This window comes from Propithecus coquereli, unplaced genomic scaffold (genome assembly GCF_000956105.1).
Source record: "Propithecus coquereli isolate 6110/MARCELLA unplaced genomic scaffold, Pcoq_1.0 Scaffold241, whole genome shotgun sequence".
NCBI classification, from domain to species: domain Eukaryota; kingdom Metazoa; phylum Chordata; class Mammalia; order Primates; family Indriidae; genus Propithecus; species Propithecus coquereli.
Window position 1 is genome coordinate 2,420,958 of NW_012147964.1, and position 12,038 is coordinate 2,432,995.

At 58.5% G+C, this 12,038-nt stretch overlaps 1 protein-coding gene across 1 annotated transcript in view; it reads right to left on the minus strand.

Annotated features, from left to right (window-relative positions):
* Positions 1–4,706: 4,706 nt before the first annotated feature.
* Positions 4,707–12,038, minus strand: part of CCDC94 (coiled-coil domain containing 94) — an 11,159-nt gene continuing 3,827 nt past the window's right edge. Inside the window, exons 4-8 of the mRNA XM_012646301.1 lie at positions 11,018–11,152; positions 8,650–8,831; positions 7,898–8,018; positions 6,019–6,166; positions 4,707–5,169 (exon numbers count right to left, since the gene is read on the minus strand). Of these exons, the coding sequence (XP_012501755.1) occupies positions 5,048–5,169; positions 6,019–6,166; positions 7,898–8,018; positions 8,650–8,831; positions 11,018–11,152 (708 nt within the window). The 3' untranslated portion in view covers positions 4,707–5,047. The remainder of the gene's footprint in view (positions 5,170–6,018; positions 6,167–7,897; positions 8,019–8,649; positions 8,832–11,017; positions 11,153–12,038) is intronic.

A 12,038-nucleotide genomic window follows, 5' to 3' on the forward strand; every position in this document is an offset into this window, starting at 1 on the left:
CGCGAGGCAATTCCCAGCTCCAAGATGAGCTGTTGACAGATCTCATCAAATCCGAGTCCTTTCCCTGTCGGATAAATACTTGGTGTCTGAGGTATAAATATTTGAAAGGGACCTTCTAATTACAGACTGTGTCAGGAATAGCAATTAGAGGCCCCGAAGGCAGAATCAAACGGCGTTTGACTTTCCGGCGCTTTTGAGCCGGCTTCTCCGGGGGCTGTCCCCCACCAACCCCAACCCCAAGGATGTGAGCAGGGAGAGGGGGTGTGAAGCGGGGTAGGAGGAGGGGATGAGAAAATAGAGCCAGGCTGGGGGTCTAGCCACCTTGCTGGGTGACCTTGAGTTGGCCACATGACCATCCTCAATTTTGGCTTTCTGATCAGGAAGGGTGGGACCCCGATTCCCTTCGTGGGACTCCCCCAGGTTGACGGGGGTTATAGCTTGGAGGGGAGGGGGGACCAGACAGGAGTCAGGGCTCACGCCGCTGTGACCGTCCCCCCTGGCAGGACATCGGGCTGGGGGCAAAGTCGGCCAGAGGACAGGAGACGACAGAGAAGGATGATGCCCACAGCAGGGCGCTGTGTGGGTAAAGGCAGGGAGGCGGGGTGGTCTGGGGGGTCCTGCGCAGTGGGGACCCCCTCTCAGTGTTCATGGTCTGAGAAGCAGTTTATAGAGGGGGGTCGTCCAGGGTGGGTGGGACTCAGAGTACGGGGCTTTTCCAGAGGTTCCTTTGGTTCCGGAATGCCAGCCCACCTGACCTTGGCAATGACCTGAACTGCTTCTCACCTGGGAAGTGAGAGCATAACAGCTAAACCCTGTCGAGCGCTTAACGCCAGGCCCTGTTTGGGGGGCTTTTTTGTTTTGTTTTGCTTTGTTGAGATGTAACTCACATACCCTGCAATTTACGTTTTTATACTGTACAATTCAGCGGTTTCTAGCATGTCCACGAGGTTGTGCAACCATCACCGCTAATTCCAGAACATTTGCATCACCCCAAGAAGAAACCTCACCACCCAATCAGCAGTCACTGTCCATCTCCCCAACCCCCCAGCCCCTGGCACCCACTAGCCCGTCTCCGTGGATCTGCCCGTTCTGGGCATTTCATATAAATGGAGTCTCACAGTGTGTCCTTCTGTGTCTGGCGTCTCTCACTGAGCACGACGTCCTCAAGGTCCATCCACATTGTAGCCTGTGTCAGAGCCTCGTCCCTTTCCGTGGCTGAATAATAATATGTCACTGTGTGGCACACAGTAGGTGCTCGATATATGCTTAGGAGGGACCTCAGGAAGGAGCCAGATGGGTGGTTCCTGGCTGCGGACTGTACCTGCTCTCTCTGTCCCCTGGTCCGTCTCACAGAGCAGCTCCGCCAGATCCCTGGACGGGAGGAAGCAGGCGGGGCTAGACGTGGGCCCATGGGGGCCCCCAAACTCCTAACCTGATGGGGGAGATGTGGCCCTGCCTCAGGAGCTCCCAGTCTGATGGGGGAGACACACCTCTGCCTTTCTTAACTCAGTCTGATGGCAGAGACATGACCTTGCGCTCGGAAGCCCCAGGTCTGAGACCTCATGGCTCTGCCTCGAGGATTTCCGGTTTGACATGGAAGAGACATGGCCCTACCTTCAAGGGCCCCCAGTCTGATGGAGGAGCCATGGCCATGACTTGCAGGGTCCCAGTCCGATGGAGGAGACACGAACCTGCATTTAAATATCAAGAGCTGGGACACTGGGCGGGTCCCTCTCCTGCTTTGTGAAGCCCGGGCTCAGGCCACGGCCCCCCTCCCTAGGCCTCTGCCGAGCTCCGGCAGCCAGGCGGCCCCAGGGGAGCTGATGGAGGAGATTTCGGATGAGGCCTGACAGCTCCCGAAGACAGCATGACAGACACCGAGCTGGTGGGGAAAAGGTGCTGTCGGCTGCGATGGGGGAAGGACAAGCAGGTGCTGGGGATGGCGGGCCCAGAGGGTCAGCATGGATGACAGACCCCAATGTGTTGCTGTGCCTGTCCCTTTATTTATTCAGCTCTGGGAACCCCCACCAGGGAACCAGGGGGCCGAGAGCAAAACTCCTCCCAGGACACACGGGGAGAGAACAAAGCCTAAAAGCTTCCGAGGGAAAGTGAGAATTTAAAATAAAAATTCCAGCCAGGCGCGGCGGCTCACGCCTATAATCCCAGCACTTTGGGAGGCCGAGGCAGGAGGATCGAGGAGAGTTTTGAGGCCAGGAGTTCGAGACCAGCCTGGGTAACACAGCCAGACCCCGTCTCTACTGAAAAATAGAAAAATTAGCCAGGCTTGGTGGCTCGAGTGGGAGTGGGAACCGTGACTTCTAACCAGAGGAATATGCCACAGGGAATCGGTGTCACATCTACAGACCCTCCTCTCTTGCTGGCTTTAGGAAACAAACTGCTGTGGGTTCAATATGCCCCCCAAAATTCATGTGTTGAAATTCAACTGCCATTATGACAGCATTAAAATATGGGGCCTTTTGTTTTCTTATCCTTTGAGACAGGGTCTCACTCTGTTGCCCAGGCTGGAGTGCAGTGGTGTCATCATAGCTCACAGCAGCCTCCAACTCCTGGGCTCAAGCGATCCTCCTGCCTCAGCCTCCCGAATGGGACACCACCACACCTGGCTAATTTTTGTATTTTTTGTAGAGATGGGGTCTTGCTGTGTTGCCCAGGCTGGTCTCAAACTCCTGAGCTCAAGCGATCCTCCTGCCTCGGCCTCCCTGAGTGCTGGGACTACAACCATGAGCCACTGCCCCTGGCCAGTATATTCTTTCAATAGATTGTATGGATTTGCTGACCACCATAGTTGCAGTGGCTTGAACGGTGGCCCCAGTGTCCTAACGGTGTCCTAACAACCGGAACCTGTGACTGTGACCTTATTTGGAAAAAGGATCTTTGCAGATGCAATGACGTTAAGCATCTGGAGAGGAGGTCATGCTAGATTTAGGTGGGCCCTACACCCAGTGACAACTGTCCTTACAAGAGAGAAAAGACAGACACAGAGGACAAGTGAGGATGGGTGTGATGAGTCTACAAGCCCAGCAACGTCAAGGGTTGCGGGGAAACCCCCAGAAGTCAGGAGAGAGGCCTGGAACATTCTCCCTCTCAGCCTCAGAAGCACCCAGCCCTGCCGACGCCTTGGTCTTGGACTTCCAGCCTCCAGAACTGCACAAGGCGTTGCCATGGTTTCCACTGCCCCGGACGGCACCGCGACCCAGACACCACCCAAAATGGAAGGAACTGACCTTGTGTGCTGACCTCGTGTGGCGCGCCAGGAAGGACGCGACGTCACGCCTGCGGTGCTCCTGCCAACAGACGCGCAATGTCCGTGTGATCACGGGCGAAGGCCAGACAGACCCCAACTGACTCTACATGACGGCCGGCTGGGCTCTTCAGACGTGATAGTGTCACATGAGACACGGGAAGGTTGAGGGGCTAGCTTGGGCTCCGAGAGATGACAGAGGCGCCACATCGAACGTGACGCGTGCGCCAGGATTTTCTTAGCCTTAAAGAACACAGCTGCGCAAGCGGTGAAATCGGAGTGCGGGCGGCTGAGAGTTCCCTACGGCTGTCGTTACAACCACCCCTACCCGGGCGGCTCGGGACAACGGAAATGAATCTCTGCCTCCATCGTCACACGGGTGTCCTCACAGCCTCCTCCCTCCACGTGCGCCTGTGTCCACAGTGTCCCTGTTCGGAAGGACACCAGTCGCGCTGGGTCAGGGCCCACCCTAACGCCCTCGACGCGATCACCTCTGTGAGGACCCGGTCTCCAAATAAGGTCACACTCCGAGGTCCTGAGGTTAGGGTTTCAACGTATCTTTTTGGGGAACACACTTCAACCTGTTCCAGATGGAGATTAGACGACAGGGCCATACTCACGTTAAATTTCTTGATTTTAACGATTGCCCGTGGCTATATTAATTGGACAGCGTCCTGGCTTACAGGACACACACCGCGGTACTTAGGGGTACGTGAGCACCGGTGTTACGAACGGCTGCCCGTGTGTAGACGTGCATCTCACACACAGCACACACCCCGAGTGTCTACACGGAGAGGGACAAATAAAGGAAATGTGCGCGAAAGGTCCGTAGGAGAATTCTTTGAACCGGTCTTGGAACTTGTCGGTGAATCTGAAATGATGTTGAAACTAAAATAAAAACAGGTGTCAGAAGTGAGAGCGCAACCGCGTTCCTTTAGTGTCGGGAGCACGAGCTACACCGAGTTCCTTCCTCCCCTCCTCCCGCTCCCTGCGCCGCCCGGCCCAGGAGGGAGAACTTTCCAGCCGCAGATTTGCACTGAGGCAAAGCCGGTGACTCCCTCGCTGAGCGTGAACAGCCCAGCCCTGCCCTTCCACGGCAAATCTCGGCGTCCGGAACGCCTTGGAGCCTGCGCTTCCCGGTGTGTGCTCTCAGGAAGTAGCTGCTCATGTTCATAAGGAAGCGCCTGCAAGGAGGTTTGTCCCAACACTGCGCGGGGACCGAGCCAATGTCCCCAGCAGGGCAGGGCTGGCCTCAGCACGAACGAACGAGGGAACGGCCGCTGTGCTGCGCAGGCCCAGCCCCTGCGCCTGCTGCGTGCGGGAGGCGGGTATTAGTCTTTGCGGAATAGCACCCGAATCCTGCCGGCAGGGGCCCGCTCCGCACACACTGGCAGCGAGAAGGCGCCCAGCCCAGTTGGGGGGGGTTCCTTTTATTGGTTCTAGACAGTTCCATGGGGGGAAGGGATGGGGCAGCTGGGGGTGGGCGCACCCAGGTGCCTGAATCATGGCTGACATGTCCAGCACCACCCAGAGAGGACCAAGAAGTCACGCTGGAAGGAGAGAGGCGCTCCCGGGGTGCCGGGCCCTCAAGCCCGGGCCAGGTGGGGGAAGGCGCGGGGTCCCTGAGGTGTTGCAGGGCAGCTGTGGGCAGGAGGGGGCCGAGTCCTGGGCTGGAGCCCTCACAGCCTCACCGAGCTGGTGCTTATCCCTGTGGCTCTGGTCGGTCCAAAGCCTCCGGCTCGGCTGGACCTGTGACCCCTGACCTGGGGGTGGGCCCCGGTGGGCTCAGTTGCTGCCGTTGCTGCCGTTGCTGTCGTCACTGTCCAAGTACGCACCCAGCTGGCTCAGGGAGGAGGCGGCGGGTGGCGGGGGCGCAGGGTCAGCCGCCTTCCTGCTCTGCAGGGCACCTGGGGGGAGAGGCCAGAGTCAGTTCCGGGGCAGCGGAGGCGGGGCTGGCCACTCCTGCCAACGTGTGAGGCCCTAGGTGACAGCACAGGAACGGCCTGGCCCCTCTGGACGGCGTCCGACAGGACCCACTGCAGATCTGAAGCCGTGCGCCCTGTCACCGGGCAGCTGCACTTGACAACTGACCTGTGGGAACCCCCGGCGGGCAAAGCCTCAGAAAACAGTAACGACTCCAGGCCCAAAGTCGAGCCATGCGTATGCATACGGTGATTAATAAGGGCAGATTCTGGCCCACCATGCACCCCGGCTGTGTGGCTTCGGGCAAGTGGCCGTACCTCTCTGGGCCTTGGTCTCCTCGTCTGACACGTGGGGCAATAACAGTACCGGTAGCAACCGCATGCGTGTATCCGAGGCTCGCCACGCACCAGGGTCTGCTGCGAGCGCCCGGCACGGGGAGCCACGGAATGAACCAGAAACCCGGGCTCCGACCCCACCTGTGAGGTGGGTCCCGTCATTCCCTGCATCTTATGGGACAGGAAACCGAGGCAGGGTGGGGGTGGGAGGCCCCTCGACCAAGGCCACGGAACAAGCAGGTGGAGCCGCGGAGGACCTGGTGACAATGACCCCTCCCCAAGGGACTCGACACTTGGTTTCCACACTTCTGTGTGACTTGGGTTTTAAAAGCAAGCACTCGCGCCTTCTGTAATTAGAAGAAAAAAAGAACTGAGTGCCTTCGCCCCTGACGCCACTGGCTGGCCCTGGGGGGTCGTGTCGCCCCCGCATCCACGCCACGAAGGCTCCAGGATGGTGCTGGGGGCGCCGTGCTCGAGTCTGGGGACCTGGAAACCTACCTGGGGCCGGTGCCGCCTGGCCCTGCCCGGCGCTGCCATCCGAGTCTGCCCTCGGCTTCTTCACCACGACCAGGCCGGACAGCGGGGCCCTGCCGAGGCTGCCCACGCTCTGCTCCCAGCTCTCCACCCGCCTCTTGGCCTTCGGGGCCTGCGGGCAACAGGGGCACATGTGGGGGTGTCTGGCCTAGACCCAGCCCGCTCTAGCCACCCCGTCCCCGCTGAACCAGCTCCCAGGGGAACCTTTACCACCCCCCACCCCTCATTTGCTTGGTGAACTCCTATTCATCCCTCAATACCCAACTCGACACCCTCCCCCTCTGTGAACCTGTCCTCACAGCTCAAGCTGATAGCTGTGCCCGTCGCACCCTCTGCTGCCCGTGAACTGTGTCCCCAGCTGTGCTGTGCTCACTGCTGGCTCTGCAGTGCCGCAAACAATGCCTGGTACAGAGCAGGCACTCAATGAATGTGTTTGAGCAAATGAGTGACAGTTTGAGCACCTGTCCTGGGGAACAGTTAGGGGAGGCAGCCCCGCTTCCAGCTCCTGTCACACAGAGGGGACCCTTCAGTCTGTTTGTTTTTTAAGTAGAAGAATCCAGAGTCCCTGGGTGGAGGAGGCTGAGGCGGATGCCCTGCCGTCACCAGCCCACTGCGGGCAGGGACAGAGGACAGGAGACAACACCCATCTGCACGAGACAAGCCAGGCCACGTGACAGCAGGCGGGGAGGGGGCGGCCACTGCTGACGCGGTGTCGGGAAGGTCCCCTTACAGAGGAGGCTCCTGGTAGCGCGGCCACTGCGTCATCTCCCCACCTCCTTGCCACCCCTCGGTCCCCCTCGGGGCCTTTGCCTCACTGTCCCCTCCACCGGGAGCACCTTTCCTTGGATGTCCGCCTGTAAATTCCTCCCCCTCCACATTCTTTAGCCTTCCAGAACACCACTGTGAGGCCCGTGACAGGCTGAGTGCTAAGAGTTATATGGATTTGTTCCCGAACCTGTTTCTGTGTGTGGTGCTCGTCATCATTAAACTAAGCCAGGGAACAGGGTCAGGAGATATGTTCCTTCCTGTAAAAGTTAAGGTAAGGCCAGGCCTGTGGCTCTCGTCTGTAATCCCAGCACTCTAGGAAGTGGAGGTGGGAGGATGGCTTGAGACCAGGAGTTCAAGACCAGCTGGGGCAACATAGCAAGACCCCATCTCTATAAAAAATTCTTTAAAAAATCAGACAGGTGTGGTGGAAGATGCTGGCCACCCACCCGAACCCCTTCTTCCCTTCTGTCCAGTCAGAGGTGCAGCCAGGCCCAGGCCAGCTGGAGGACGCATCTCCTGCTTCCCTTGCAGCTAGACGTGGCCATGTGACTAAGCTCTGGCCAGTGGGATGCAAGAGGCATCAGGGTGGGGCTCGTCTGAGGCTGGGTGATCCCCACACCCTTCACCTTCTCATAGCCGGAACCTGAGGGTGCTCCGAGCCAGCTGTGACCACACAGCAGGAACTGAGGCTCCGGGATAACACTGGAGGCTGAATCCCTGAGAAACTCTATGGAGCAGAGCTGCCTGGAAGTCCCAGACTGTCCTGTTGGGACCACTATGTGACTGAGAAATAAGCTTTTATGTTCTTTATGTCCCCTTGTTTCTACACATAAACAGGGTGGGCAACACACAGACCCACAGGCCTGTCACCTGCCTTTGTAAATAAAGTTTTATTGGCACACAGCCAATAAACATTGATTTACACACGGTCGATGGCTGCTTGTGGGCTACACCGGCAGAGTGGAGCAGTTATGACTCAGACTGCCAGGCCTTTTAATAAAAGGTCAATCCGACCCTGGCTCCGCCTGTCCCCACATAGCCTGAGCGCCCTCGGTGACTCAGCAGCCCCGCTCACCTCGTCCAGGATGGCGGTGGGGTTGGGCCGCGGGGCCGGCCTGGGCGGGGCAGGAGCAGCATCGTCCTCCGAGTCCGAGTCCTCGAGCAGTCTCCTCTTTCTGGCCTCCTCCAGCAGGGCCCTGCGGGACGCACGTGGAGGCTGGGGACGTGCTCTGCGAGGCCTGGCGGGGCTCGCTGGCCGGGCTGCCCGCGGTGAGCAGGTGGGAGGGAGTGGGGGTCGCACGGATCACTTTTTTAAATTTACTTTTCTGTGTCTGCGGGGACGGTGGCGTGGTTAAGCGCCTGGACGCTGGACGGGTCTGAACCTTGGCTGGGTGACCTCGGTTGGGACAGCCTGGAACTGACAGGAGGGGCTGCTGGGCCCAAACTGCACAGGCCGGGCTGGGGGCCGCGTGACCAGCCCCAGGGTCTCTGTGGGCTTCCTACGTCATCATGACTCACGGGGGTGGAGCGCGTCCTGCGTGACTCCACGGGGAGAAGGTTCTGGAAGCTGGGCCTGGCTTCCCCGATGCACCCCACGCGCTCTTCCCCTTTGCTGACTCTGCCGTGTGCTTTTGCTGCAATGAACCACGGCCGCAAGGACAACCATGTGCTGAGTCGCTGTGGCTGGGGTGGCCTTGGGGACCCCACCATGACATGAGCTGGGCGGGTGGGGAAAAGGTCTCCCCAAGAAGGTGACACACAGGGGGGCCGTGGAAAGATCCAGAAGGGGGCGTTCCGGGCAGAGGCTGCTTGGCGGCCTTGACTCACTCGGTCTCGCGCTCGTCTTCCTCCTGCTCCTGCTTCTGCCGCTCCTCCTCGGACAGGCGGTGCTGCCGCAGCATGGCCTCGAAGTCCACGTGCGCCTGGCGCTGGTTCAGGTCCTTGAGCTCCTGCAGGTTCTCCAGCACCTCCATCTCCAGCTTCGAGTCCTTGGTCCGGTTCTCCAGCACCTGCCAGCGTGGCAGGGCGCGGCTGAGCACGCGGGCACCGCACCCCGCCCGGCCCGGGGGTCACGGCGGGGAGGACCCCATCCGGGCGTGTCATCCTGCTCAGGGACGTCCCGCCCGGTCCCCTCGCTGGGCCCGTCTCACGGGGCAGGGGAGGAGCCGCCCGGTCAGTGGTGGAGCCAGGATTCGAGCCCACGGTGGGTGGGGCAGGGTGGGAAGAGTGTGGCTGCAGACTCGGGGGGCCTGGACCACACCCAGCTCCATCGTTGAGTAAAAATAACAATGAAGGATTATAAAAGACAACCTGAGCGCCCACGGCAGGCCAGGCCCTGGGCGAAGACGTTCCCACACACAACTCATTTAGTCCCCACAGCAACGCCCATTTCACAGAAAAGGAAACTGAGGCCGGGAGCGGTGAGGCTGGCTACCCCAGGTCTCCGAGAGGTAGCTTTGGAGCAGGCGGAACTGGGTGTGAACCCCGCCCTGGTGGTGTGACTGTTGCGCTCACCCTTTGGAAGACGGCAATGCTGGTGGTTTTGTAATACGTCCCCAGACTCTCTGACGCTCCTCCCTTTAAAAGGTGGAGCCCGATCCCCTCCCTTTCAGTGTGGACTGGACGAGGCGACTCGCTAACAGAACAGGACAGAAGGAACGGCTCGTCCCTTTTGAGACTAGGACATAAAAGACACGGCAGCCTCCTCCTGGCTCTGTCTCTCGGGTCCTGTGCTGTGGGGGAAGCCGGCGGCCATGCTGTGAGGAGGCCCAAGCCGCACTGTGGAGACGCCCACGAGGCGAGGCACTGAGGCCACCTGCCCACAGCCACGTGAGGATCCAGCTCCTCCAGCCCCCACTGACAGCTTGACGGCAGCCTCCTAAGAGACCCCGATCTGGAACTATCCAGCTCAGCCAACCCTGGATTCCTGACTCTCAGAAACTGGGGGAGATGATAATGTTTATTGTTTGAAGTTGCTAAGTTTTGGGATAACTCGTTACATAGCAATAGCTGACACTCATACCAGGGTTGCAGCCCCTTGCTGTCAGCGTGGGGGTAAGTGGAGTCGCACACAGACAGTACTGGGGCAGCTCTGGGCACACAGCAAACCCTAGCTGAGGCCCACTTCCCTCCCCAATGCTCCGCCTGGCCGTTGGAAAAGTTGTATCAGCTCTGACGGGGCTTGCTCAGAAAACTCACGTGTGGCAGAGGTTGGGCAGGGTCCACAAATAGATGGGGAACGTGGAGTGGGAGGGGACAGGAAGGAACACAGTCATTTTGATATTTCTGAGAAAAACAACAAAACTGTCCAATGGAAGGTGGAAATGATTTCTTTTGAAGAATAACGAAAGCAGTGTCGACATCTATAGAGCACCGACTGTGCCAGGCCCTGCTCCTAGGGTTTTATGTGTATTGACTCATTGAATCGTCACCACAATCACAGGAGGGCACGGCCATCGAGTCCATTTCACAGATGAGGACGCTGAGGCCCGGCGAAGCCGGGTGGCCTACCGAGCTCACAGAGGCGGGAAATGCTAGAATTTTTCCTCCTACACAGCCCATCTTAATTCGCACTGGCCCCTGCGTCGTGGGACCCTGTCTTAGCCAACTGTGCGCCAGCGACTGCAGGAAGCACCTTCTGCTCCGAAGACCAGCTTCCTGCCTCCCTGTATGAGGTTTCTCCCACTGTGCAGAAATTTGCCACAAACCCAGAGGCTTAAAACATCGCAAATCCGTGGTCTCACGGCTTCAGTGGGTCAGGAGTCTGGCGTGGCATGACTGGGCTCTCTGGCGCGGTCTTGCCAGGCTGACATCAGCTCCCAGAGGCCACCCGCTGTTCCCTGCCACGTGACGCCCTCCACAATGTTGCTCCTTCAAATCTGGGGTTTCCTCTGTCTCTGGACCCACGTTAAAGGGCCCAGGCGATAGCTCAGGCCCATGTAGCCAATCTCTTTCACTAAGGTCAGTGATGGCGCCGTTACAATAACCTCATCGCGTGAGTGGGACCCTCCCAACTCAGTCCTGGGGATGGTGCCGGCTGCAGGCACCAGGAGGCAGGGCCTTGGGGGACGTCTTCGAGTTTTAGCAACCATGCTGCCCACGGCCAGCACTTGCACACGCGCACGCATGCGTGCACACACGCGCGCGCGCGCGCACACACACACACACACACACACACACATGGCACCCGGCTCACCTTCATGGGGTTGTTGAGCTCCTCGTCCTCCCTCTCCTTCTGCACCCTCTTCTCCTCCTCCTCCAGGAGCTTCTCAGCCTGGAAGTTCCGCGTGGCCCCGTGCTCCATGGTGTAGTCAGTGTTTTCCGGGTCTGTCTGCGAAGGAGGAGGGGAAGACGTCAGCTCCTATGTCCCTGAGCACCGGAAGTTTCTGCTGAAGCACTGCCAGCCACGAGGGGCCCCTTTTTTCTGTTTCTCACTCCTTCTACCTTTTCTTTCTTTTTTCTTGTCTTATTGCTTTGGCGGAAGTGGTCCTCCCTCCCCAGCGCTCCTGTCTCCTTCTGCAGAGAAGCCCAACTTCCCGGCGTGGACTTTGAGCCTCTTCCCCACCTGCCCACTGACTCCCTGCACCCTCCACTCAGCCTGTGTGCACTGAGAGTCCAGGCCTTTGCACACGTGATTTCTGCCCTTTTCCTGTGTGTGTGCTTAGGAACATCTTTTCTTTGATTATAAACTATGCACAAAAGTATGTATAAAGCATGGCCTACTTTTTTTTTTTTTTTAAGAGACAGGGTCTCGCTCTGTTAGCCAGGCTGGAGTGCAGTGGTATGATCAAAGCTCACTGCAGCCTCCAACTCCTGGGCTCAAGCGATCCTCCCACCTCGGCCTCCTAAAGCACTGAGATTACAGGCTTGAGCCACCATGACCAACCAATGCTATTTTTGTTATCTAAATGAAGAGGCTAAATATAACGTGATATCCTGGATTAGACCCTGGAACAGAAAAGCGACATTAGCAGAAACACTGGAATCTGCATCGAGTCTGGAGTTGTGCTAACAGAAACATCCTAGGATTGGCTTCTCATCGTGACGCAGGCCCTGCGGTTACGTACGATGCCAACATGAGGGGACGCTGGTGAAGGGTGGACGGGACCAGTCTGTACTGTCCTTGCAGCTTTTCTGTAAGTATTCCAAAATAAGAAGTTTATTGTTTAAAAAAAGAAAGTGAGGCCGGGTGCAGTGGCTCACGCCTATAATCCTAG